This window comes from Erithacus rubecula (genome assembly GCF_903797595.1).
Source record: "Erithacus rubecula genome assembly, chromosome: 2".
In the NCBI taxonomy this organism is placed as follows: domain Eukaryota; kingdom Metazoa; phylum Chordata; class Aves; order Passeriformes; family Muscicapidae; genus Erithacus; species Erithacus rubecula.
In genome coordinates, this window is record NC_136685.1 from 34,595,961 (window position 1) to 34,622,819 (window position 26,859).

The 26,859-nt window shown below is 36.4% G+C and overlaps 1 protein-coding gene across 2 annotated transcripts in view; it reads right to left on the reverse strand.

Annotated features, from left to right (window-relative positions):
- Positions 1-26,859, reverse strand: part of RNGTT (RNA guanylyltransferase and 5'-phosphatase) — a 186,010-nt gene that overhangs the window by 49,917 nt on the left and 109,234 nt on the right. For both annotated transcript variants that reach the window (XM_079328454.1, XM_079328453.1), the window contains exon 13: positions 14,041-14,141. In XM_079328454.1, the coding sequence (XP_079184580.1) occupies positions 14,041-14,141 (101 nt within the window). The remainder of the gene's footprint in view (positions 1-14,040; positions 14,142-26,859) is intronic.

Genomic DNA, 26,859 nt, shown 5'->3' on the forward strand with positions numbered 1-26,859 from the left:
GGTATCTACAGAAAGCCAGAGTTATGGTGACTGGGGTGCTTTTATTGTTAGTTTTGATTACTTAAATCAAACCTGAGTAGAAAGCTACCATAGGTACCAACAAATAAATAACAGATTACCTAAAATGAAGGTAGAGAATGAAACTCACTTGAAATAGGTTTCCTCTACCCTGCTTCTTCCTGCCACTCACCTTTCCCACTGCTAATATAATTCCATAACTTCTGTATTTCTGTCTCTTCAGGTCCCTTTGTTAATTAAACGAGGATGAGGCTTTGTCAAAAGAAACCAAAACTGACACCAGCTTCTCTGTTGACAAAGTTGCTGTTTTAGAGCTTCAGAACCCATTTGATTTTTTAAAGTTAAAAAAAGAACAATATGTCATTCTGGACCTATTACATCATGAGAATTATCTTTAAATAATTACCAAATTTTTGCCCTTCTGTCAGAAATATCTATGGACTCTATGCAAGAAATTTGTATGAAGCCAAATTCAGTGAATGAAAGGAATAATTTAAGTTGAACAATAACAAAGATATGCCTTCTTAAGAAGGCATATCATTAAACAAGAGTACATAACTAGATCATACTGTTTAAATAATAACCTGGTAAAAAAAACACAGAAGATAATCAACTCTGCAAGGTCTACATCTACGGCATCTTTATGCTATGCATTTCTAGACTGTTTAAAAATCTTTCTGCATGAAACTTTTATTTTAGAGGAGTCATCAATTTCATAACTCAGCTTTCAGCAACAAATACTTTTGGACCAAATGCTATGCAAAATCCTTTGGGAAATGAATGACCCTCAGTCTATACAGGGGAAAGCAGAAGAATGGACAGTGCTGTATAATTCCAATATTAATTCTTTTCTGCAGTCAATAGGGTGCATAGCTCTTCCTCAGGCTTGTCCAGTAAACTTGTCAAGTTTTTAAGCGATTGGTACAGGTTACACCATGCTTTAAATATGTGGGACTAATTTACTTCCACTCAAATGAAAGTGTTTTACACTTTTACAACAGTCCCTCCTCTTGCCACAGTCTGGACATAGGCATGCCTTTTGCCCACAGAGGCTCTATCAAAACACAAAATTTGCCAGCCCAATAACTAAAAAAAAATCTTAACTTAATATCTGAAAAAGGCAGAATATCATCTTCAGCAAACACATGGAAAATTCCTTCATACTGCATGTATCTGAATATTACAAAGAAACAATTGGCATATGATACATGAAAAAAAAAAAGTTGTGCATTAGCTCTTATTTTTAATATGAGAGTACAACTAAAGTAAACAGCAGAGAAATTATCACCATGCAGAAACCATTAATCACCATGCTGAGCAAAAGAGAAAAATGACCAGTTTTGAACATTCTTTTTGGTGACATAATTCACATAACTGAAGCTTAATACTTCTGCTGTTGAAACAAGCTGTATTTATGGCCTATTTTAGCTGGAAGAAAGCATTTGCATGACATACCATTGCCTCTCCTAAAACCAAAACATTATTCCAGTTTATCACAATACAGAATTCACCTTTTGAAACACCATTTTCTTAACACACAAGAAATGTGTGAAGATTTTTTTAAAAATGAGCATTGTGTAGAAACCAAGTGCAAACATCCTGCCCAGTGAGACTTAAGTGAGTTATTTCTGCTTCTCGTATTGAACAAATGATCAACAATAAGTCCTGAGTCACAACGGTGTTCACATCATTTTAATTACAAATTAATAAGTCAGACTGTTACTAACACTTAGTTGAGAAGAGTTAACCATGTCCATAGGAAATTTCTGCTTCTGAATGGGAGATAATACTTCAGAGCCTTCATTAGGAGATATCCAATTCACTTGTGGAACTGTCTTAATCTATTCCACAAATCCAGAGATCTCCAGCAACTGAATACCCACTTTCAAATAGAATTCTGCATTGCTGAGAAAAAAAGACTAAAATCCTGAGAATTTGATATTTGATGCTTTAACATTCACCAAAAGAGTGAAGTGCTTTTATAAACATCTGTGTGAAATGATGATTTTGACATTTTCCCATTGAGAGGGAAAAAAATAAAATAATTAAATTCACTATCCTGTTTTACTCTTTTCATTCCAATCTTCTCTATCCTATAATTAGAGATATACACATTAATTTATAATCCACTGATAAATATTTGTTCACAGTGCAATCTTTTAATACTTTGTGAAGAAAAGGCTTTAAGTATGAAAATAGTCAAAGATTATAGCTTTGAAAATATTTAGTTGTTATAAGGGGGAAAAATGCCATCTGCTGGGTACAGCTGAGGACTGTCCTTTTCTTACCAACACACCATGCTGCCCTGAGAGAGTTTTCTCTCCACTTCATAATTCGTTTATCCCATCTTGAAAACTGATCCAGATACATGCATTGTTTTTGAGGGAATGTAATAGCAACCTCATTAAAACTCTCTTACAAAAACTTCTTACCATATAGCTCTGAGAGGCTGGATGGCTAACAGCAGATAGGATGACTAGCAAAGGAATAATACTGCTACTGATCTTTCAAAAACATTAGAACTGTCTCTAATACCCCTACCCCCCCCACCCAAATATTTCACATACTTTTGTGACTTCACTTATATAAACTTCACTATTAGCTAATTTATAAGCCATGGAAGACTGGGTGGTGGAGTACAGGTGAAGAACCACTTAGTTACCTAGCTTAAAAGAATGAAACCAAGGCACTGAAAACATCATTAATAAAACAATAAAGTACGAAAAGTAAGTGGAGAATATTCAGTTAAGAAATATATTTGTGTGAAGTGGACAAAAAATTAAAAAGATAAAAACATTATTTAACAAAATGGATAAACTTTAAGAATTAAGAAAATGAGGTAGATAGGATTTCCATACGTAAATATGAAGAAGGAAAGATTCATAACAGTCAATAAGATTCCTTTATGTTTTTGCTTGTTGTTAATTTTACAATGTCAAATGTAACAGCTGTCACCTGTGTGTGCATATACACATGCACATATGCATATAGGTATGTATATTTATACATTAAAAATTCTGATTCATTTCATATGAAGCTGAACCAGCTTGCAGTCCTGGAAATCTTGGTTTGAAATCTAAAATGAAGGTTCATTTCTTATATACACAATGATGCTAAAAGTCAAGTAGCTCCTGTGACCGTACATATCCTTCTTGTGTTTAAGTTAACAGCTGTGAAGAGTTGATTTCAGAATAGAATTCAGTACAAAACCATGCTTGTACTTCACACTCACTGTCATGACTGCTTTGTAAAAAGCAAACAAGCATAACAACTATGAAAATATGGAACTTTGGCCTTTTTAAGATCCTCTAGTGGGATGTTCTCAGATGGAACAAAATCTCTGCTGAAAACTACTGAATGCTTTTCACAAGTTCCCTCTCGAAGTGCAATATGTGCACGTGCTCCATACACTGCAGTTACTGTTCTCTTCCCCATCACTCAGGAAGGGAACTACATGGATTCTCCACTACCACTGACTCATCAGGCCCTGCAAACTGATCTCCCACATGCACCCATACCCTCATTGATTTTAATGTGCTTCTATGGCAGGATAAGCATTTTTTCCCATTAAAAAAAAAAAAAAAAAGCTACAAGCTGGGTGTTAGTTAAAAAGACAGCAAGTGTGAAGTACCAAACCTATGGCACATCCTAAGTCACTACACGGATATCAAAAATGTCCTTTAAAATGTTAATTTTTAAAAATTCATCCTACATGTACATAGTTTTTTCAAGTCAATCATCACAACTTGAATCCCTGCAAAACCAGAGATACTAGATAATTATCCTGAAACAGGATTAAGTAGGTTTCTTTTACAATGTCTCTGAAGTAAGATAAGCACATGTACCAAGAGTTCCTCTTTGCTATCAACAAGGGAAGGTGAAACTGCTGATAATCTCCCTGTATTTCAGAAGCCCACAGTTGCATGCATACCATATTGATAACTCTGTTATGGCAGAAATGCAAACAATCTGCATCAGGGTCATTTATTTTGTTGACACATTTTGCTGATTCCAAAGTACTTGTGAATTCAGTAAGACACAAAAAGCTGGGCTTCTAATTCCTAAACCAATTTCAAAACATTCTGATGGTATCAAAGCAAACTGAATGCTAGTCTTGGAGCTATGACTTGTAATAAATTATATTTATCTTTAATATATTCATTATTTAGTACTTGTATCTGTTCTTTTATGATTTGTGAGTTTGGTGTTGTCAGAAAATTAAGTAATAAAATGCTCAGAGTAAGACCAATGAAGAGCAGAAACATTATCTTTGTCCAGACTGTTCTACTCTACCATGGTGATGATTTCTTTTTCCTTGTAGTTTCCTTTATTCTTCTTTGAACTACAGCACAGAAGGCAAGGAAGTCATCTGAGTTGAGCTTTTTTTCCCTTTAAATGTGTGTTTTATAGAATCACAGGATGGTTTGGGTTGGAAGGGGCCTTCAAGATCATCAAGTTCCATCCCCTGCCACAGGCAGGGACACCTTCCACTGGACCAGCTGGCTCAAAGTCCCATCCAGCCTGGCCTTGAACACCTTCAGTGATGTGGCTTCCACAGCTTCTCTGGGCAACCCATTCCAGTGCCTCACCATCCCCACAGTCAAGAATTTCTTCCCAATACTTAGTCTAAACCTGTCCTTTTGCAGTTCAAAGCCATTCCTTCTTCCTGTCACTACAGGCCCCTGTAAATAGTCCCTCTCCAGCTCTCCTGTTGCCCCTTCTTCAGGTACTGGAAGCTGTGCTGTCTCCAGGCTGAACAAGTCAAACTCTCAGCCTGTCTTTGTAGGAGAGGTACTCCAGCCCTCTGATCATGTTTGGGGCCTCCTCTGGACTCATTCTCACAATTCTTTAATTTCAAATACCATGGAAAAATACTTATTTTTCAGATCTGTAATAATCCTATAGTAGTGTTCCTTTCTAAACACAGTTTAAGATGTACAGATCTATAAACTCAAGAAAACAGATAATAAAATCTCATTAAGCAACAAATCAAAACCACAAGCACACACCACAAAAAAAAACCAAACAAACAAACAAAAAAAAACACCCCTGAATATTAATTCATACTGCAAACAATTAATGGAGAAAAAAATATTCTGAGTTAAATTACCATGTGTGACACAATTTTAAAATCTAGAAAATACCCCTTTTCTGAAAATGACTAAATAGTCACTACATGCAAAAATGAATAAAATGCATTTCCAAGAAACTTACATCAATTTCTAAAATCCATGCAAAGCACTTTGAGCAATATGTTCACAAATACTCTCTATTAAGTCCTATAATTAAAAAAAATTTAGATGCACTGGTGGGAAAAAAGAATGTTTACAAGTGAGTTCCACTAACTTTGAGGGTAGCGTATCTATTTCAAGCTATAGCAAAAAGAAGATTAACATTTTTTTCTGTGCAAATTAGATGGCATTTAAATTATGCATCTGGCAAACCTTTATAGTCTATAACATAGAACAATATCAAATTCCTCTTAAAAAAAAAAAATTTGTATGTTATTTTACTTTGCAAGTCACAAATCTTCTCAAAAAGGACAATCCCACAATTAGTAAATTAAATATATATACAATAAGTATTCTTACTGTAAGTACTTTATTGTACTGAAAAATCTCTATTTACAGTAAAGAAGTCATAAAGAAAGAAAACCAACAACGTTTTAAAATACATGTTAGTTTAAGTGTCTAACAGTTCCGTGTTATTTGCAAAATATTTAACATCTGATCTGCAAATTATCTTAGAATTCTAAGTCTGATTGGCAAAGACCATTGCATGTCATCTGCCTCATGCTCAGGACTGGGTCAGCTTCCAAGTTGTATCAGGTTGCTCACAGGCTCATCTAATTAAATTCTGAATGCTTCCAAACATGGAGATGCCACAACTTGCCAGTGTTTGACTTTCATCACAGTTTCTCCTCTTGACCTTCTAAAATTTGTGTCCTTTGCCTGTCATTTTTTCATCATGAACTGCTGCGCAATGCTGCTTCATCTTCTCTATCACCTGCCATTAGGGAGTAGCAAACAGCAGTATTCACAGCCTTCTCTTATTTGACAGAGGAAACTCAGTTCTCTCAGCCTTGCTTTGTATGTCATGTTCCCCAATCCCCCCACAGTCTTGGTGGCACTCCATTGAACTTGCTTCAGTGCATCAATGTCCACCCCAGTTATGGGGAGACTGAAACAAGACACAGTACTCCAGATGCAGTTGCACAAAAGCCAAATAGAGGTGAAGGATCATTTACTCCACTGCAGCCCAGCTATCACATTAATTGGCTGCCTTTGCTCCAAAGGCTAACTCTTGCCCCAATATCAAAGTTTTGCCTTCCAGTATCCTGAGGTCCAGTTTGCCTAAGGAGTCCCTAACTTCAGCTCCTCTGCACTCTGCCATGAGGTTCAGGGACCTCAAAAGCCTGAGAACAGACATTGCCAATTAAAGGCTGCAGTATGCACCCTCAGCCTTTTTTTATCTTCTCCACTGTCCAGTGATGCATCAGCATCAAACCGTTTCCTTAAGTCTTCCTCCCATTAACAAGGTACCTACAGACATCAGTGACTTACCTTCAACTCCAGCATAGTTTTGCCTTTCCTACTTCCTTCTACCTACTCCCAAACACTGCTTTTACATTCTCCATGGAGGTCTGTCACTGTCTACAGATTCCATACATTTCATTGTTTGGGTGAGTCGACTTAGGAACTCCCCATTCAAACAAGCTGTACATGTTTGCCACACCTGCTTGTCTTCTTGCACAGGGAAGAGTATGTCCTTGTGCATTTGAGGAAGCTGGTCTTGAAGATCAACCAGCTGTCCTGAGCCTCTCTGTAGCTCAAAAGTACCTGACATGGGATACTGCCTCTACTATATGAAAAAGCCAAAGCAAACCATTCTGAAGTCCAATATAATTTCTTCACTGCCTGCTTCTCTCAGATTTTACCACCTTACAGTAGCTCAGTTGGGGGTGGCATCAGTCCTCCATTTCCACTTTCACAAGTAGCAAGAAATCTAAGCTGCATGGACAAATTGGAATAAATATGTCTCCAAATGTAAATTAGAAGATAGAATTACATGGGAGGTATGAAAATTTTGAAGATGTGGTATTTGGGAGCTTTTCTTGATCTCACATAGAAATAGATCTTAACAGAGTGGATAATCATAATGATAACTGACACAAGTAACTGGAAAGCTACTTTAAGGCAGCAGCTAGTTCAAGAAAAGGGAACAGGGTCTATAAAACATACGAGACTAAATTTGCATTCCCATTTGCAAGCACATAGATAATTTTAGGATGATATGAGGCAAAGCTTTTAAAAATCTGGAGAAATGAGTAGCTGAAGTAGAATAATTATCTGACAGATGGAGATTGCCCAAGACTGCCACTTGAACATATAAAAAGATGAGGCTGACTTCATTTTTGAAATACAACATTAGAAATTCCGAGAGCATCCTGAGCATTAGTTGTGGAAGGTACAAAATTTTGTTCAGTGTACCACAGTATAAAGAGAGGTTAGAGTCAAAGCTTTTCTTTGAGAATAGTTTTTAAAGCCTGGAGCTTTACAAAAAGATTTTAAGTATCCTCATATAAGCAATACAGCACATATATTTGCAGCATAGCACTTCCCTAAAATGTCTGTCTACCAGTTTCCTTTGCAATACTGGTGTTGCAGCTGCACATGCACATTTCTACCATGGTGGCATTTGGGCTTCCCCTTCCCGCGCCACTGCATTGATCTTTCCATACATAACATCCTCTTCAATCTATTGGCACAACCATGCCCCTGCATTTCCTCTTCAGAAGGACAACTCTAGCAACAGCTGAATGCCTGAAGGTAACAGCTAAGCAAATTTCTCCTTTACTTTCATTTGCAACTCTCACATTTCCACAAAAAGTAAGCAATTCCAAAGCACACGTGCTTCCTTTAACAATAGTACAGCCGTGAACACACTTAACCCATTCAAACCTGCACTCAGCCTGCTGTCATTCCCACACAGCACATCTTTGCCCCTATGTGCAACACCTCATCTTTGTTTGTTCCATTATTGCTGTACAACTTCATCTGCATTCTGCCTAGCTTCACTGTACCCAGCAGCAATGCAGCCCTAACACTGACTGATCTTTGCAGACTAGGGGAACATGGGATTGTTATTTTTATCACCAGGGTATTATTTGTAAAAGTCCCTTTCTGTGATGGATGGCACATGCAAGAACAAGTTTGTGCTCTTTTATAATGGACATTCTGCAAACAGGTGGGAGGGCAAAGACTTCACAGTCCAAACTAACAACTTCAGTATCCACATAAAAGTGGGAATGGGAAGAGAGGGAGGAGCACCAACATTTGGGCCATACAAACTATCACATCAGTCCTGCTATCTTAAATGATTCCATTATCTTATATGATTTTTCAGACAGTTACTATTTAAGGCAGAAAAGTGAGAAAGACTATCTTATAAAAAGGACAGAAATATAGCTATGTGAGAGCAAATCAACAATATCACAGCTATTTTGAACCAGCTGCAGCTCTTCTCCCCAGTTCAGTTTGTTTATAAAACAAAAAGGAAAACACTATTTAAAAAAAAAAAAAAAAAAAAAAAAAAAGACATCCACTTTCCTGTAGTCATAGTATCTGTATCTGGTTGTTGATTTGTAATTTCCAGTAGTTCCAAGAATATCCCCACTATCCTTGAATGTATTGTATTTTATCTCCCATTTTTATTACTTAATAATGTCCAAGCTAAACAGAACTTTGCCTAAACACTGTTTAGGGTTTTCCCCATATGGTCTAATTAATCAGGGATACAATTAAAAAAACACAAACTTAACTCTCATAAATAGTTCATGTCTACTTCAGATTACTAATTTTTTCTACAGGAGTACATCTTCAAAGATGAATAAAATACTTGATGTTTTCCAGCACTTCAAGGTACTATATAAAATTTATATTATACTGTGATTTGAAATGGCACCAAATTAACCCAGCAAGATAATTAATTAAAAGCTAATAAAGCAAAAAAATTGCTTGTAATTTGATTTTAGCAGCCTGATATAGATAAAATTAAGGAATTTGCACAGGCTAATTAAAAATCTGTAAAAGGAAGCATGGACATTTAGGAAATTCTGGTTATGGAAGCCACCAGAAATATGGCACTATGTGACATTTTAAGTTGATATTTGTGATATTTAAATAAGACTCAGAGTTAGCTGGGGCTTTTCAGCTTTTTAAGAAATATTCACACAGTCAAACATTTTGAGGAAAGGCATCTCTAGTATTTAAAAGCAGCCTTCCCTGCAATATAAGTGAGAATCTGCATACAGAAAATAAATATCCTACACATTCTCTACTGATAAGGTTATTTAACTTATAGGTCATTGGGAAAAGCAGTTATTGTGCTTAAGACCCTCTTATTTTTTGTGATCATCATCATAGTATAGGAAATTGCAAGGTATATATGAGGCCATTGTTCTAATAAACCTGAAATGAAAGAGAAATGCTGGGAAGTCGGTCAGCTTTTTTAAAACACTTGTAATGTTAGAGTTTTTCAGTTCAACTGCTGCGTTTCACAAGAGACAAACAATGAAGTATGCTCTTGTTTAACTGATTTAATGAGTCACTGGTTGCCATTCCAGGGTTTTTTTAACTAATCCTAACTATATTCACGTAATGAGAAGAGATTGAGAGAGAGCACAAGCTGAAATTCTTGCAAATGCAACACAAAAAGAGTTAATCTAACCATCATCCTGATGCTTGGAAAGGCTGGACTATGATAATACACAGGAGACAATTACCAAGGCTCAGCTGATAAGATGTAACTCACTAAGGTGCAATAATGCAATTTCTTTCAAATATGTGCACTGAACAGGAGTGTCAGTATTAGGTCACTGAGATTACAGAAACCCTGCTTTTCTTTGGGATGCAATAGTGTATTTTTTCTTTAAGTTTATTTTTTGTTGTGTAGTCTTCATCTTTATCGGGCTTATTCTAAAAGTACTTCACAGATCATAAGACCAATCCTTTTTAATTCAATGGCAAAACTCCCTCCAATATCAAGAGTGAAATAACTGAAGCCCAGATAAAAGGAATTGGTCATTCATCCGTAACGGGGCTACATCTGGGGTGAAACAGCAGCTATTTTGCAGTTAACACTTCTATTGCAAACTGATCTATAGATGGAAATGCTCAACTCAAAACACAGGGGAATTTACATAGATGGAAAATAATCACACTGACTTAAATCTGGCAAACTCCCCAGAGGTAATTCCTTTATTCAGATGAAAAATGCACAAGATTGTTTACAATTGTTCAGGATCTCAATTACACATGCTATCTAAAAGACATGTCCAACAGCTGACAGAACTCTAATTTCATGCTACTGAATAAATAATGCTCCTATATGGGGTTTTTTTTCCACTGTTTGAGTGAGTATGGAACTATACATAAAAGGGTTGCATGGTTGTAGCTTCATGATTTGGTTCAGTTTGCAAAATTACTGCCCAGGCTGTAAACTGTGATAAGATCTGCACACACACAACTGCAGCACAGGTTTAGTTATGTCCACATTTCAAGATTTAAAGATGAGCCTGTAAATCAGATAAGAGGACTTCAAAATTACAGAGAATCCCTGTCCAGATTGTTTCAAGCTGTTAGGTATTTGAGATTAATAATTTAACTTAGGCTCCTTATTTGTCTGCAAGAGATCAATACAAAGGCATACCTTCTATTTCTTTAAATGTTGTTTTGCCTATCTGTGCCAAAACAACACAAAACTTCTGTAAATTCTGTAAGAGTACTTCCGTCAAATCTGTAATATTCTACTGTCAAATGCCCAACAGATTCCCTGGCTGAAAGGCAGATCCCAGAGGGTCATGATCAGTGGCACAGGGTCTAGTTGGAGGCCTGTCACTAGTGGTGTCCCCCAAGGTTCAGTAGTGGGCCCAGTATTGTTTAACTTATTCTTCCATTACTTGGATGAAGGGGCAGAGGCCTCCTCAGCGAGTTCACTGAAGACAAAAGCTGGAGGATACCTAGGGGGCTGTGCAGCCCTTCAGAAGGACCTCAGCAGATTGGAGAGAGGGTCAGAGAGACCTTTTTAAAATTCATCAAAGGCAAATACACAGTCCTGCATGTGGGGAGGAATAACCCCATGTGCTGCCACAGGCTGGGGGCCAATCTGCTGGAAACCAGCTCTGCAAAGAAGGACCTGGGGCTTCTGTTGGAGTACAAGCTGTTTGTGAGCCAATGGTATCCTGGGGTGCATTAGGAACAGCATTGCCAGTAGGTCAGGGGAGGTGATCCTGACCATCTACTCTGCCCTGGTGAGGCACATCTGGAGTGCTGTGCCTGGCTCTGGGCTCCTCAGTACAAGGGAGACCTGGAGCTCCTGGAGCAGGTTCAGTGAGAGCAACAAGCACGACAGAGAGACTGGAGCATCTCTCCTACAAGGAAAGGCTGGGGGGAGCTGGGCCTGTTCAGCCTTGAGAAGAGAAGACTGAGAAGGGACTTCATCAATGGAGATGTGAGAGGTTGGAGTCAGGCTTTTCTTGGTGGTGCCAAGGAATAAGACGAGACAATGGACAGAAACTGATGCACAGGAAGTTCCATCTGAACAAGAGAAAAACCTTCTTTACTGTGTGAGTGACCAAGCACTGGAATAGAATTCCCAGAGAGGTGGAGTCTCCTTCACTGGACATATTCAAGAACCATCTGGATGCAATCCTGAGCCATGAGCCCTAGGATCACTGGGAGGTTGGATCAGATAACTAAGCCACTGTAGTCTCCTCCCAACCTTACCCATTCTGTAATGCTGTAATTCCTTTTTGCATTACTGAAGAAGAAAATTTTCTTTACCTAAAAAGTGGAAACCAGTATCAATGCTTGCTTTTAATCTCAGTGTGGTGGGAGGAGGCAGGAAGTTCAATGCTGTCACATTAGAACTGCAGTAGCAAGACACTCAGTTCATCAAACAAGCAGAACTTTAGTTAGTGCTCAAAACTCAGAAACTGTCTTTATACAGTCTAAAGTTAAAGATGCTTCTTTTAAAACCCTGGTCAACAATTTCAAAAATCTGTTTTATTCTGAAGTTTCTTCAAATTACTTTAGATTTTACCCAAAGTAATAACTGAAGCAGGCAAACCTTGAGTATTTCAATCACAGATTGCATTTCACTGAGCAGAAGCTACTGCTTCATAGGACATTATTCAAGATAAATATCTCTCTTCCAAGAATGTTAATATTTTCTGTCAATAAGTTTTATTTTTGTTGTATGAATGCACTTATATTACTAGTAGCCATCAATTGTCATGTGTGATGGAGTAAAACTTACCTGGAAGAACTGTACTTTACGAAATATCAGATTTCTAGGATTTTCCATATGCATGTGAGAGCAGCATAAACACTGACATATTTAAATATACATTATTTACACATTAATTCAGATAGTTATTTCCATAATACAAGAACTGCTCTCTTTTTCATATAGCTGAAATATAATAGAGCTTTTTTAAATGCTAGAAAGTTATTCCAATTCTACAATGGAACAGTTGTTCTCTAACAACATTCTTGCTATTAACTGCTACTAACTTTTCAGAAATAGCTTTTTGCTGGCTCATATTTTATAACCTTTCCACGTTTCAATCAAATAATCTGTGATGTAAAATATTAAACATAACAAAAGAGAACTGACAGTTTTGCACTTGAAATCAGGGATAACTAATCAACCAATACTCGTTTATTAATGTGTATTGAAAAATGTGTTGCATTTTGTTTCTGAAACACAAGCTAGTACTGTATATGTGTATAAACTCCAGGAGAAGTCATAAGAATACCCTAATAAAAAACCCTTCCTATCAAATAATGGGGAATTTTAAAAGAACTTTTACATTAATCTTTCATATTACATTATCCTGTGACTTAAATAAATTGCAAACAAACATAAAATGTTGTAATGAGCTGATTATCTGAAGTAAAATGAAGTATTTCTGTGTATTCTCTGAAATAGTTATGCTGCTATTGAAGAGTTATTGTTGCATTTTCAAACACAAAAATTTGAACAGATAATTCTGACTTCATGAAACACTGAGAACTTATCAGTTGAGTATATTTTGCATAAAAACCTCATATCCTTAAGATTCTCTCTATTCACCAAATGTTTTCATTAATGTGACATAGATGTCTAAAAGTTAAATGAGCAATTATTAGCACTCTGGAATATGAAAGCAATATGTGTCTTAATTGTTTAATCATATTGAGTTGCCTGTGGCACCAAGAAAAAGAAAAGTTAAATGTCAGTATTTCACACTGTCAATTAAAATGAGTCCCAGATGTTAAAACACTAAGCAACCTAAAAATCATTAATTTCATTTTAAACAAAATCTTTTCCAAACCAAGCTTAAACTAGTGATTCAGTCTTTCCCTTCCCCTCCCCAGCACAACTAAACATGGAACTAACCCCTACTTAATATGAGCAGTGACTGAACTATGCAAATACTACGCAGGAACAAAGTAAAGATTTTCATGTCTTTTGCCATTAAAACTCACTGTCTTGATTTTAAGATTTTAATGGTTTTAAGAACAACACCAAAAAATCCCTAACAAGTAAAAATGTCAGGCTTTGTTTTCCTCTGAGAAAACAAGTACTGTTTGTCATTGTGCACAAACCTGAAGTAGAAGAAAGCTTTGGTTGTTATTATTTTGCCTAAAATCAATGAAAAACAGTTTTAGGAATTTAAGCTAATACAGCCTGCCTAGTCTCAAAAACTTACAGGCTAGTGCCAAATCCAAATGGGACTTTTATTCAGAAATTTGAACAAACTTAATTTTAGAATGAATAAATTCACAATATAAACATCTGCCATTGTTTTCAGCACAACGCTAATTAAAACGGTTGCTTATATTTTGAATAGACAAGTTCTAGAGAATATATAAAGGCTTAGCCTCAGGAAGTGTCAAGAAATATCAGAGGACAGATTAACTGCTAAGGGACATTCACATGAGTGTTACAGATTTAAAAAGGGAAGAGATTACATACCCCTCTCCACCAATTCTTGTTATCTTTAGACGAAAATCAACTGAGTTCAGGCTGGGTGGCTTCCATTTCAAAATATCATCACATCGACCAGGCTTGTATTTCTGAAGTAAATTAAAATGCAGTTTAATTATGCTTATTGGTTTTCACTGGTTTTAAAAGTAACAATTCAGCCTTTCAGACTCTATTAGCTGTCTCTAATGAATTACAATAGTTAGTGACTGAAACAATGAATACCATTACCATGGAGGTAGTTGTGCTTCACTACTTTATTTGCTTCTCCCTTTTAAAACTGCTTAGCACTATAGCTCTGCCATTGCATATAATAAAAAGCTGAGAATAGAAATAAAAATTAGCATACTTCATTATCTCCCTCTGAGCAATGGAAAATTTCAAGAAAGAAAATAAGAGCACAGAAAGAAAGAAAAATACTCATAGGACATACAGAAAAGACATTTAAAGTAATCTCAACATTTTGGAACTATTTTATGAACAATATTTTTGTTATCCATGCTGTTTGCTGACAAAACATGAAAAAGGCAAAAGCCACCATACTGCCAGCTCTCAGAAAGTCTCACCAGAAACATGTTGTTTCATAGCAAAGGAATTTAAGTTATGTAAAGATTAAAGAACATCATGATATACCAGAATATAAATAAGAGAGCATATCTTGCTAAAGAGAGAGGGTACACATTTGAACCACAAGTTGAAAGGAACAATTTTCTCTTAAATTAGAACTTTAGTATCTGATGGTCTCTGGTTTCATCTAAGCTTTTTACTTATTATTATCTATTTATACTTCTATTTATCATCTGCTTTCATTTACTAAGCTGCCATTTTATTCATCCTCAACTATCAGTGAGAGTTAACCTGCTGACCCCTTCCTTACTGAATATCTTTCATGGCAATAGAGAAAATCTGAATTAACATGAATACAACAAAAGTAAAATAATAATTTGCAGATCCATAGAATGAGAATTTTACTTTTTTATTTATATACAGTGAGAAAATTTATGCAATTTTATATAAAAAATAAAACTAACCAAGAACATCACTGTCTCTGAGTAACAGAACAGTCATCAGCATCACACTGCACTCATGCTATCTGAAATATTTTCAAAATACAGACTTTATTGATGATAAACCTAACAGTTCTAGATCTAAAATGAGAAAAGCAGATGAATTTTCTGTTTTCTGATTGAAGAATGTAAAGTCACACTTTCCCAAACAAATGCAGAGTATCTTACTTATCATTTCTTGATGAAAAGATGGTCAGTAAATCTTAATGAAGAAAAAAGGATGGACCAACCTCCCTAAGTCACGGCACTGAAATTCTGAGGAAAAGCTACATCTGATCTATATAAAAACCTTCCTTACTAGAGCTCTTGAATCCTGACTCAGACAACAGCCAACAGCATGTGCCCAGGGAAGATGATAAGCAAGTCAATTATATACGATATTTTTTACTACTACTCTTTGAGGAACTACCCATTTTGAAGCTCAGAGACTTCCTGACACGGATGTGATTCAAATGTGATTCCTGCATGTTTACTTTCAATTTCTCTGCATGAGCTTATATAGCCCCCTACCAAGACCATGTAAACCTCCAATAGGTGTAAAAGCCCGTGGCACAACCTTTCACGCACAGCTTGATTACCTTGCAGGAATAAAACCACGACCATTTATTTATTTTGAACAAGTTTTTGTTGCTTGTGAAGACTTGCACTTCCCAGGGATCATACTAGGAGAGATGCTTAACAATCAAACCCCATTGTTTCCAGGGAGACTCATAGTTCCATTTGCCTCTTTATGCATAGAAATGTACTCAGCTCAGAGGCTATAATTTTACATGTGCTGTTACCGTTTTCTTCTCCACTTATATTACTCTACATTTATCTACATAAAAGTTTATGCACTCTTTTATCACTCAGCCACCCAGTCTTGTAAGAGCTTACTATAATTTTCCACATTTAGGACCAGCCCTTGCTGATCCAACAAGAAAATCTCACTGAGTGGTTAATCCAATTTTCATACTTGCTTACATACAGTACAGGTGGTGAGGACCCCCTCCCTTCCCTGGTGAGGACTGAACAGTACCCCATCCCTTCACTCCTACTTTATAACCAATTAGATATCTGTGCAGGAATCTTTTAAGTTTCACGTTACTTTAGTTTCTTCAAAAAAATTTTGACATGAGGTTTTCTGGAAATCTTAGCAGGAAAAACCATACAATCCCTACTTAAATGAGTTTTGAACCCTTTGTTAGAGAGGCATACCCTTCCTCTCAAAATGGTATGCAATTTTCATCAAGTACATAAATGTTCACCCAGATACCAACTACTATATTTCCTAGTGTTTCTACTCCTTTCTCCAGTCCAGATATGAAGCTTTCAGGGCTTATTTCTTCACTGATCTTCCATGATACCTGTCCCCACCTTTGTTTTTTTTTTTTTAATTGGTATTGTATTTTCTGCCTTACATGCTTAGGTACTAATGTAGAATTTTCACATAGGATCTACTATCCAATTTTTTCAAACTCTTTTTCCTAGACTGACAAGTTACATCCTCCTAAAAGTTAGTAAGAAACTAACGTCACAACAGACAGGAACACTATTCCAAGATCAGTAATGAAAAGCAGTGTTTTGACAGAATATATCTGCATACCTGTAATTACACAGCATGATCCACAATTTTGACTTAAGCTAAAAATTAACTGGCTGGCTTACTTGAAGGGAATGGGGGAGGATTTGTTCAATAAGATGGAGTCATTTTCTTTACCTTAAGAACCAGCATAGTGTGAGACAGGCCTCAAATAAACATTTTATTCCATCAATAAAAAATAATCTCTGGCACACCTTAAGTTAGTTAAAGATACCTCACTGAGAAATAAATAACAATAAATATACCCTTTTGACTATTCAAATTAGTTTTGACCACTATTTAGTTTTGTCAAACAACAGCCTTCTTACTTCACAGCAATTTTTTAATACCAAACACCTGGTAAAGGTAACAGGTAAACTATAGATATCTTTCAGAAACAGTTAAAAAGCCTTAGATAAGCCATCAGAATTCAATGCTCGTACAAGGAACAATTTATACAGCTCTTCCCTGGCCTCCCCAAATTCTTCCATTACCATGACAGTCAGAAATTCACAGAAGTCTGGCTCAAAAGAAGAATTCATTCAAAGGCCATATTATTAATCCCTAAGAAAGAGATTAATTTTTAACAGGTGAGTCCACACACACAAGACAGCACTAGTAAATTATTGAGTTTGAATGCTAAGTGCTAAATCCATTTCTTTAAACACAAGCTGAAGCCAAACCAGAATTCTGCTTGTTTAATATATGGAAACTTCACCTTAGATGAATCACTGCATATTGCAGACCTGTTCTGCGTGAAGTTACTCTTTATTTTAATTCCAAACCAAAATGTGAAGCAATCTGCTTGAGATTGAACTACACCCTAGCATTTTAAATATAGCATTCATAGCAATGATATCCTCATCACCAGTCCCCAACAAATACTTATGTACACGACTACTTCTAAAACATACCAGATCCCCTGTCATCTCAAAGTTCATGCTTCCATCTGAAACCTGCCAACCTAAGAACAAAAATTAAACCTCCACACCAAAAAGCTACATTACATTGACAAATCAGAAACTATCTGAAATAGCTTTAAAGAATTGGACTAGGTGGCCTCCTGAAGTTTCTTCCAATCTAAATTATTCTACAAAACTATATTTGCTTGCTTGTTCTTTTAGTAGCCGTGCTAGGTGCAATTTACTTTGCAAAAACAACAAACATTCAAAATACATCCTCCAGTTGTTCCAATTTATTACACTTCAGTTGCAATAGCTGGGCAGCTCTGGTGCAAGCTGGATTCCGACAATGAAAAACCAAATTTGAAGTTTCCCTTCAGGGACACTCCTAATGCCCTTCAAGCTGAAGTACAGATACCTGAGGCCAAGGCAAAGGCTATTCCATTGCACTGCTACCTTGTACCTACGGAGCACAAACAAACCTGAGCTGTGAAGATATCCTGTAGCATCCTGAACTGCTGCTTCAAAGAAATAAGGGTATCAGTGCCTTCAGTTGGCTATGAACCCTAAGCTCTCTAATTTTTACATGTTTTTACAACTTTTTACATCGACTCACCATCTACCTAACGTATCTATCTTTTCAATAGTAGCAGTAGTCATCGCATAAACATCTTCTCTTCTGTGGCCATTGTCTCCTGGCAAAACCTCAGGCCCTTATTTTCATCAAGATAATGAAGATCAGGGACAACAGATGTGTCAGAAGTAGCATTGCAAATGTGCCCCTGCTATGGGGATCCTGAACTTCACACAAGAATATAATAATTAAAACTCAGGTGCATATCCAGCGCCCTGGGATGAAGAATCATCACTGAAAACAGCTCAACAGAAAGCACACCCTCTGGCATCCCTCTCAGGCTCCTAAACACATTGATTTCTCACCCCAAACTCAATTCTATAGGCTCAAATGGGTCTAGTCAAACCACAATGAGCATTTTGTTAGGCCACTTTAGCACTGCAGGGCATAGTTATGGGTTGCTGATCATGCTGAACCTCAATCCCCTGTCCTGTCCCAGAGTACTAAGTCTAGTTCCCTACTTCCTCCACAGCTGCCCAAAGAGGGGGCCACTTTTTTCTTGTTTCCTATCAGATCAAGAGAAAAGCTGGCCCTCAAAACCTCACATTCTGGTTGTCTTAACTTTTGCTGACACATTTCTTGGCAACTGCAGGCAGCTTCACACACAGGTTTGGGATTTGCTTAAAGCCACGTGTCAGCATTTGAATTCAATGGATGGCACAGCAGAAAGCTGAAAGCCTGGAAAATGGATATATCAGAGGCCCATAAGGAAGATAAACTTTTAACTCCAAATAGTTGCTTCCACATGGGATGGATGTTTCTGCTTAGTATTTTGTAGGAGGAAGAGCGGGGTTAGTGTCTGGGACTGCATTCTGGGCAGGCAGTCTGGGGTGTGGGGTGGTGTTGACTCACCATGAAGACACCCACCTGGAAGACTGAATGACTTCAGACTGAAGTCTAGACAAAACAGTTTCTCTTAGCGACTGAAAAGAAAGAGGTGGTGGGATGATCAAGAGAGAAGTTCGTGTCTCATCAAGAAGAGGAAAAGAAGGTTTCCTTTACAAGGGTGGATGTCTCACTATCCTACAAAGTCTAATCAGCCAGCTCTACCTCCCATAACCCTTACTAAATACCACCCTCCTGAAATGCAAGCAGCAGCTAGCACAGGCCACCTTACATTTCCCTTCCTCCGTATCTTCCCTCACTCCTTCCAAATGAAAGGAAGCCAGCAAATAAGCCAGCTCTTTCTTTTCTCCTAAGTAGCACAGAACTGCTGCATGTCAGCTCTAATTTCTTCTTAGGAAACTGGTCAGACCTAGCCCTGCAAAATATCCAAAGGGCTGCAAAGCTGGCAGCTTCAGGCACACACCAAATTTGAAAGCAAGCAAAAATAAAGGGCACAGAAAGCTCAGGGAAGGTTTGTTTGCATTGTCATGCTTGCCCAAGAGGTATGGAAGGCTGAGTGCCTTTGAGGAGTGAGGGCAGGGCAGGTGGGAGGGGGTTAACCAAGACTGGGAACCTACTGGAGTTCTTTTAAATCATTGAATGTAGTTTGCCACATTGCAAATGATATTTGCATCTAACTATACTGAAAATGGAATAAAGTGCAATTAAGTATCCTTGAATATGAAATATAAATATTAAACTTAACTATGACAAACCTATATTGATAACAAATCTGTTCCTCTTACAATGCAAAACAGTGCTAAATGCTTTATCTGAAGAGCTCTACTTAATTCTGAGGTCTCTTAATCCATAGAGCAGCTGCTGGTCTGCCCATCTAATAGTTTGCATTCAGTTGGGTAAACATAAAGACAGAATAATTACCAAAATGTGTTTTTATTTTCTTCCACTACAAACCCTAGATCATTTTAAAGAACCAAAAGGATTGATTATAATCAATTATTTCAGACTAGACTTTATAAAGAAATGAGCTGAAGACATGAAAGTTGACAGATTATGTGAATAAATCACAACAATGGATCAAAAAATCACAAGATCAAAGGCAATCATTGAGTCAATTGTATACTCATAGATTTTTAAGACTGGAAACCATTGCTGGGCTCATTGAGTTGGCTGACAGTTGCATAAAGGACAGAGAAACTTGAACAGCAATGTCTATATCAAGCTTCTATCTACTATTCAAACCACAATAATGTTTATTTCAAGTTTAGAATCCCTATTCAAAACACAAGACACCTTTATGAAAAATACCTACCATATCACAATGAAGAAATCATAACATGCTTCTTTAGGAAGTCACCACAGCTGTTTATTATAGTTGTGCTTAAAAATGCTTATTTCTACACTGAGTCTTGTTAATGCCTTACTATAGACTGAAACCTGCCTCTCCATGTAATTACTTCCCTTTTTAAGATAAAATGAGTAAGTCTGAGTCTCACTGCGTAGGTAATTTCCCTGTTGGCTAATAAACACATGATCACAGTACAATTTCACAAAAGTCTTTAGAAGACTAGGCAACAGAATTGAACCTACTATTCCAATATTCTTTTCATTGCTTACTCATACAGCAGTACACAAAATGTATCTGTATTCTTCTGCATTGCACTGAGAGGTGTTGATAACTAGCTGAAATAATTATTTTCAGATTCATGCCTTTAGCTGGGACTTCACACATTTACTCGTAGAAATACAGCCCACATCTGTCTGTATTCAAGCACCAACCAAGATCAAATTAGCCTACATGACTGGTTTTTCAGGAAAGCAGGTAATTTTGCTGAAAAAGTTCAAAAAACCATAACCAAAATCCCAACACTACCATTAAAACTCTTAAAGCCTTCATGGTAATGTACTTCTTTAACTGTCACCAAAAATAAACAAACAGACAAAAACAAAGACAAATACAAACAAAAAAACCCACATCAAATCAAAAGTAAAAAAAAAAACCCAAACACAACCAAAACACTAAAATCTTCTTGAGGAAAGAAGCTATGTCACCACATACCACAGAGACAGAAAGAGAACTCTTAGAAAGTCTGAAGAATTCAGAGGCATCTAAGAAACTTCTGTGAATGAATGCAATAGATGAAACTTTTGACAAATGCATTTCAGCAAGGGAAAGATGGATAACTTCCACTGAAAAACGTGCTTTAAAAAAAAACTTCAGCAGCACTCAGTGTCTCAAAGATTATCAAGATTCCTTTTTTATTTATAAAAATAAATAAAATGTACCAAGAACTGATTGATTTCTCATAGACACTTGACATAATTTCAATATAAACTCTGGAAATAAAACAGGCACTTCTTTTAATAAACATGAGACAACTTTTCCTATATTTTTAAAGGAAATACAGGAGATGTGATTTGTAAGCACTCCTAAGAGTGATCAGATTAAGAGAAACTCCTGGATAAATACTGACACTCTCCAGACACCTGTCAGTTCTGAAAGGCATTTTCATAGTTGAGACAAAACACAAGAATCTAAACACAGAATGGAAAATATGTAAGAGCACAAAGTGGCTGCAAACTTCATATAGCTCCAAAACACAATTCAAATGCTTTCCATTTTCATGCAAACAGTTTTCATGCATTGTGCTAAACCCTCCACCAAGCACAATATGTGTCCAACCATGGAGAAATGGCCATGACACCCTAACTAAAAGATGACCAACAAAAAAAAAAAAAAAAAAAAAAAAAAAAAGCTAATTCCTTCCCTTCAAAAAAAACTCCTTTAATGAAAAGAAAGCAATAAATATTGCTTTTAATGCTTAGTGTTCTAAATTACTGATTCAAACCACCTGAACAATCAAAGAGCCGCAGTCCTCACTAAACATCAGCTTTTTTGCTTGGCTCAGTGATTTGATCAGAATAAACACACTGAAGTTCAACAAATATTTGATCAGCTTGAAAATAAGGTTGTTAATGAATTCCAGACATTATACAAAGTAATGTTGTCACGTCATTGAAAGCAAATCTGCAACAGTAACTTTAGAGACTCAAAAAACAGAGACAAGTTCCTGGGCTGAACTCAACTAATACAGTGTCCACAGTTAAGCCAAAAGGATGATAAGAGCCAACTCCAGACAACACAGTTTTAAATAACTCATTACTTGACACTGAAGTCTCCATGATGCTTTAGTTCCACGTAGTCAAACAAATTTGTGTTAATTCTTCCATTCCCCCACATTAAAAATCAAAATAAGGAAAAATTAACATGTTTCAAGACACAATCACGTCTGTATTCCAGACATTTTTCCTTTGGAGAGTTAAAGAATTAAGTAGGAATGATACTTTTTAATGCAATAGGACCCATTAACTGCCAATAGCATTTTTGGAAAAGCAGTTTGAGAAAATGTTATTGTAACATAATTTGTCTTTTATGAAAATGTGACTTGATGCTATATGAAATAGAATGAAAACTATTATAATCAAAATTTCCTATAAAATATTAAGCTTAACTGTCATACCATACTAAGAATCAAAACATGCACCCATTTAAATACTGTTGGGATTATGTTTTATAGTAAGAGTTTTAATACTTGAATGCAAATCAGGTTTAGAAGGTTAACCTGTACGGAGAAATTATTTTGTTAATATGTTAATAGAAAACTGCATTTTCCAAAAGTGCCTCTGATCCTCAAGCTAATGCAATATTTATATTGGACTTCTTTGGTAATTAGCGGGCTAAACGTCTTCTCCTCTTGCACTTTAATTTAGCTTTATACCTCCAGCTTCATTAAACATCTTGTTTCACAGCTATCCTAATAGCTTTTCTCAATATTCCATTAAGCAAGGAGAAAAATATGAGGACATTTTATTCATAACTAACATAATTTACATATGAATCCTATTAATATTTGATAAATGAAGTTCAGATCACAGCCAAAACTTTGTTTATAGCAAGGAAAATGTAGCAGCCACAAATTTTTTTTTCTCCTCCCACCAGCATATTACTATGAGCAGCAGAAACCTACTTATGATCATTTCTGTTCTTTCACTGAATACAACAGTCTGCACCTAAAAACTCCAATACCTGGGTTTGAAGCAAAACTGAAAAAGTAAACGGCTTCCTATCATTGGCTAATGTATATATGATCCAAAATGGACCAACTGGTGTCTGATCATAAACTCTACTTTTGGCAAACTAAGGTAACTGCTGAGCTACATACCTCTACCTTTGTGAACAAATAATCTCCTGACAACAGAACTATAGTGCCCACAGTCAATGGAACTGGTGATGGTCCATGGTTGCTACTTGCGACATCAGATTTATGTTGCTGTTGATTATTTTGTAATCTTCTTATTTTTCACCATCACTAACCTTCATTACACATGTGCTACTATGTAAGTCTTCTGAAAAATTAACACAAGAATAAAAACGCTCAAGGTACTTCAATTTGCCTTCCACTGCTGTATGTTACTCTGTATTTCACTTTGTATTACTAAATTCAACTGAGAGGCCACAGCATGTAGCAGCAGAGTAAACTGTCACCAGTTGTATTTCCTTCTCCAGATGAAATTTTCTTTCAAATTCAGCTTCACAATTAATTAATAGCCTTAACCAGGAATTAATATAATGGAAAAGCTCATATCTACAGAACTTTTTCTCAGGCATATGTTGTTAATTTCTACCTGTCTAGAAACACACAAACAAACCCAGAGGTAAGAAGCTAAATGGCTTAAATCAACTGTCTATAAACTGTTGGGAGAACCAAGATAGTGCAGAAACAGTCCTGGCTCACTCCTTTACTGTTTTTTCTTTTATTTTTCTCTCTTAAAGCAATGCTTATTATTCTTCTCTCTGCCCCAGCAACAGAACAAATCTTTGAAAGACTCTTTGGGAGATCATCTTCCTTCTAATCCTCCTTTCACACTTTTATTGCGAAAAAAGCCTTGGTCACATGAAGCCAGTAATGTTGGAGAAGGCATCCATTTTCAATGTATAAAGGAGTAAGTGTAGCTGCTTCACTGCATCACTTGTTTTATGAGCCTTACTGTTTATGTCTCTTTACAATTTTAAAGTGCTGGACATAGCAACCAAAACCTTCTCTCATTTCTGAAACCCAATGGCACCAATCTTTCTTCACCTTTTGTCCTTTCATTTTTACCACCTCCGTCCTAACTCAAGTTTAACTGCAGTCATCACTTAAATTTACACCACAGAAAGAAGTCAGTCAGTGTCTCAGAGGACTTCTTTCCTTGTGGCTAGCTAGCTTGTGATCAAAGGCTCCTAGAAGTCCCACAAAAATTGGGTTGGATCACTGGAAAGCATTCAGTGCTTCAAGCCTGACAGCCATTGCATTCTGGTATAATGAAAAATCTCCATGAACTGAGCAGCAGTGCTTTTGGCTGACTCACTACAATAACCCGATTTGGAAGCTGGGTAATTTATCAGTATTAGAGGCCACATTTGCAGAAGCTCCAACCTGTAAATTTAAGGTTTCATCATTACATCAGTTTTGTTGACATTTTTAGTAAGCTACAATGATAATCAGTATACCAGGAATAACATTTCAGAAAATCCCCTCAGAGCCCAGGAAGATTAATGAAAACTACCAAATATACACAAAAAAATGCAAAAATGTATTTCAAAATATTTCTTGAGGAATCCCAATCTTAAAAAAGAGAATGAAGCCTTACATCAAAAGGCAATCAGTAGACTGGAGCTTTTAGCTAGTCTGAACATAAGGAGAAATGTGCAAATACTAAGAAATTGCAGCATGTTGGTCTCCAACATAGTCCAATTTCTCTTTATAATTCTAGAGTTAAAAAGCCCCTAGAGCTGAACAGATATGCCTGAAAGATGATGCACAGAATTGCCGGCAGGATTTTTTTTCACATGTTGCTAAATGTATGCTGCACAAAATTGTCATTAAGGGCTAGCTTATTACATCTTACAGGGCTACAAATCTCCTTGAATTAAATATTCATGAGTCTTGCTTGGAATACTGAATCCTGTGGCATTTTATAAGGAACAATAGAAACTAGCCTTTTAAACTATGTATTCTAGTATATAAATTATAAAATTATGAGTTTTAATCATATTAAATTCATCATTAGCCATTGACATTGAAATAGCAAACCACATATTTCACATGCTTATTTTCAAAAAGAAACATTCATGCAACATGGGAGTTAAGTTCAACCAGCAGAACTCAGCATGTGCTTTGTAGTGCTTTTACTTTCCAAGTAGTAAGCTGATGTGCTCAGAGATGAAAAGCAAAGTGGGGAAAAATGTATATTTAAAAAAAAAACAGTACGAACTTTTTCTTTCAAGTCTCCTACAAGACTAACGCAAATTGAAACTGCATTTTCAGGAGACTGAGTTCAATAATGAGCAGGGAAAAATTCTCATCTAAGAAGAAAAAACATACCATGCCAAACAACAGAATGAAAGGATCCTGCCCACTCTTTGTGTGAAATTAATCCTTGTAGTGCTGACTTGGAAACAAACAAGCCAGTGTCTTTGAGTAAGAACAGGTTAAGTTGAATAGGGTAGCTATTTGCTGAGCACTGTAAGTAAAGGGAAAATAAATATAGGTTGTATTTTAAGAACATTAGTCAAAAAAATTCCAGTTACTGTGAAATTATTTGCTATCCTTCTTGGGAAGGGCATTCTTCCATTAAAAACAGAAGTTCCAATGTAAATTGTTAATATTGCCTTGTAACCAAACAATAGTTCCTTCCACATCAGTTTTTTTTTTACCTCTTCTACAGAGCATAACCACACAAACACCCATTAGACATGCAACACGAAACCTCTGGTTTGAATTCTGGAATTGAGCAACTGTCATGAAGAGCCTGTTCCAACTACTCCACTGCTGGCAGGGAGCTTTCATTCTGTTACTGGCAGAGGGGTTAGAGTCGGACTCTTCTCCTTTTCCTATTCTTAAATGTTTGTTCTTTAATTATATAAAACGTTTAAATGTTAATGTAGCTATGCTTCAAGCAGACAAGCAGCTGAAGGGCCAAAGAACTAGGGGAGGGGTAAGTGAAAATTACCATTTGCCAAAACAAATGTCATCAAGTTTAGCTCTATTTAACAGTCTAACATTTTAACAAGGAAGAATAGAAGGAGTAGTTAAACACAGTTTTCCCATAAACAAAAGTACAATGTATTTAAAAAACAGAATAATATTTCTTAAGAAAGAGAACTGCAACTCTTAAGAAAGAGAACTGCACCAATTCATCAAGTGAATTGAAATGTCTGATCTACAGTCACTGGGAAATTCTGGGAGAAGAAAGCAGACAAACCTGAGCCAGTTCAGAAGAAGTTTCTTTCAAATCTGATTTCTTTTCCCTCCATCCTTTTTCTTAATGTCATAAAAAGGCAACAGTCCTTTCTTTAACATCTAGAACCTAAACTACAACTGATAACACTATAGGAAAAAGAAAACACCATTGATTCAAGAAAGAATCTGTGATGACGTTTGGAAGACAAAAATCTCTTCAAACCTGCAAGATAAAGTGAGTTTAGCACTTTGATGTAAATGTTACTAAAATGCTAAGATGATAATGAGTATGCTAGTATGAACTCTGAGCAAATAAATTAGATCTCAGCGAAGCTCAATCCTACTTGTGAAACAACTTCAATAGAATCCTTCAAAAGCTTTCTTAAAGCAGTGAGAAGTACAGAGATGACAACAAAGTGAACAAGCCCACCAGTCATCGATCCAGCAGGTACTCCAGAAAAAATTAGAGAGCCATGTAGAACTACATCATGACACCAAGAACAGCAAGTATCAT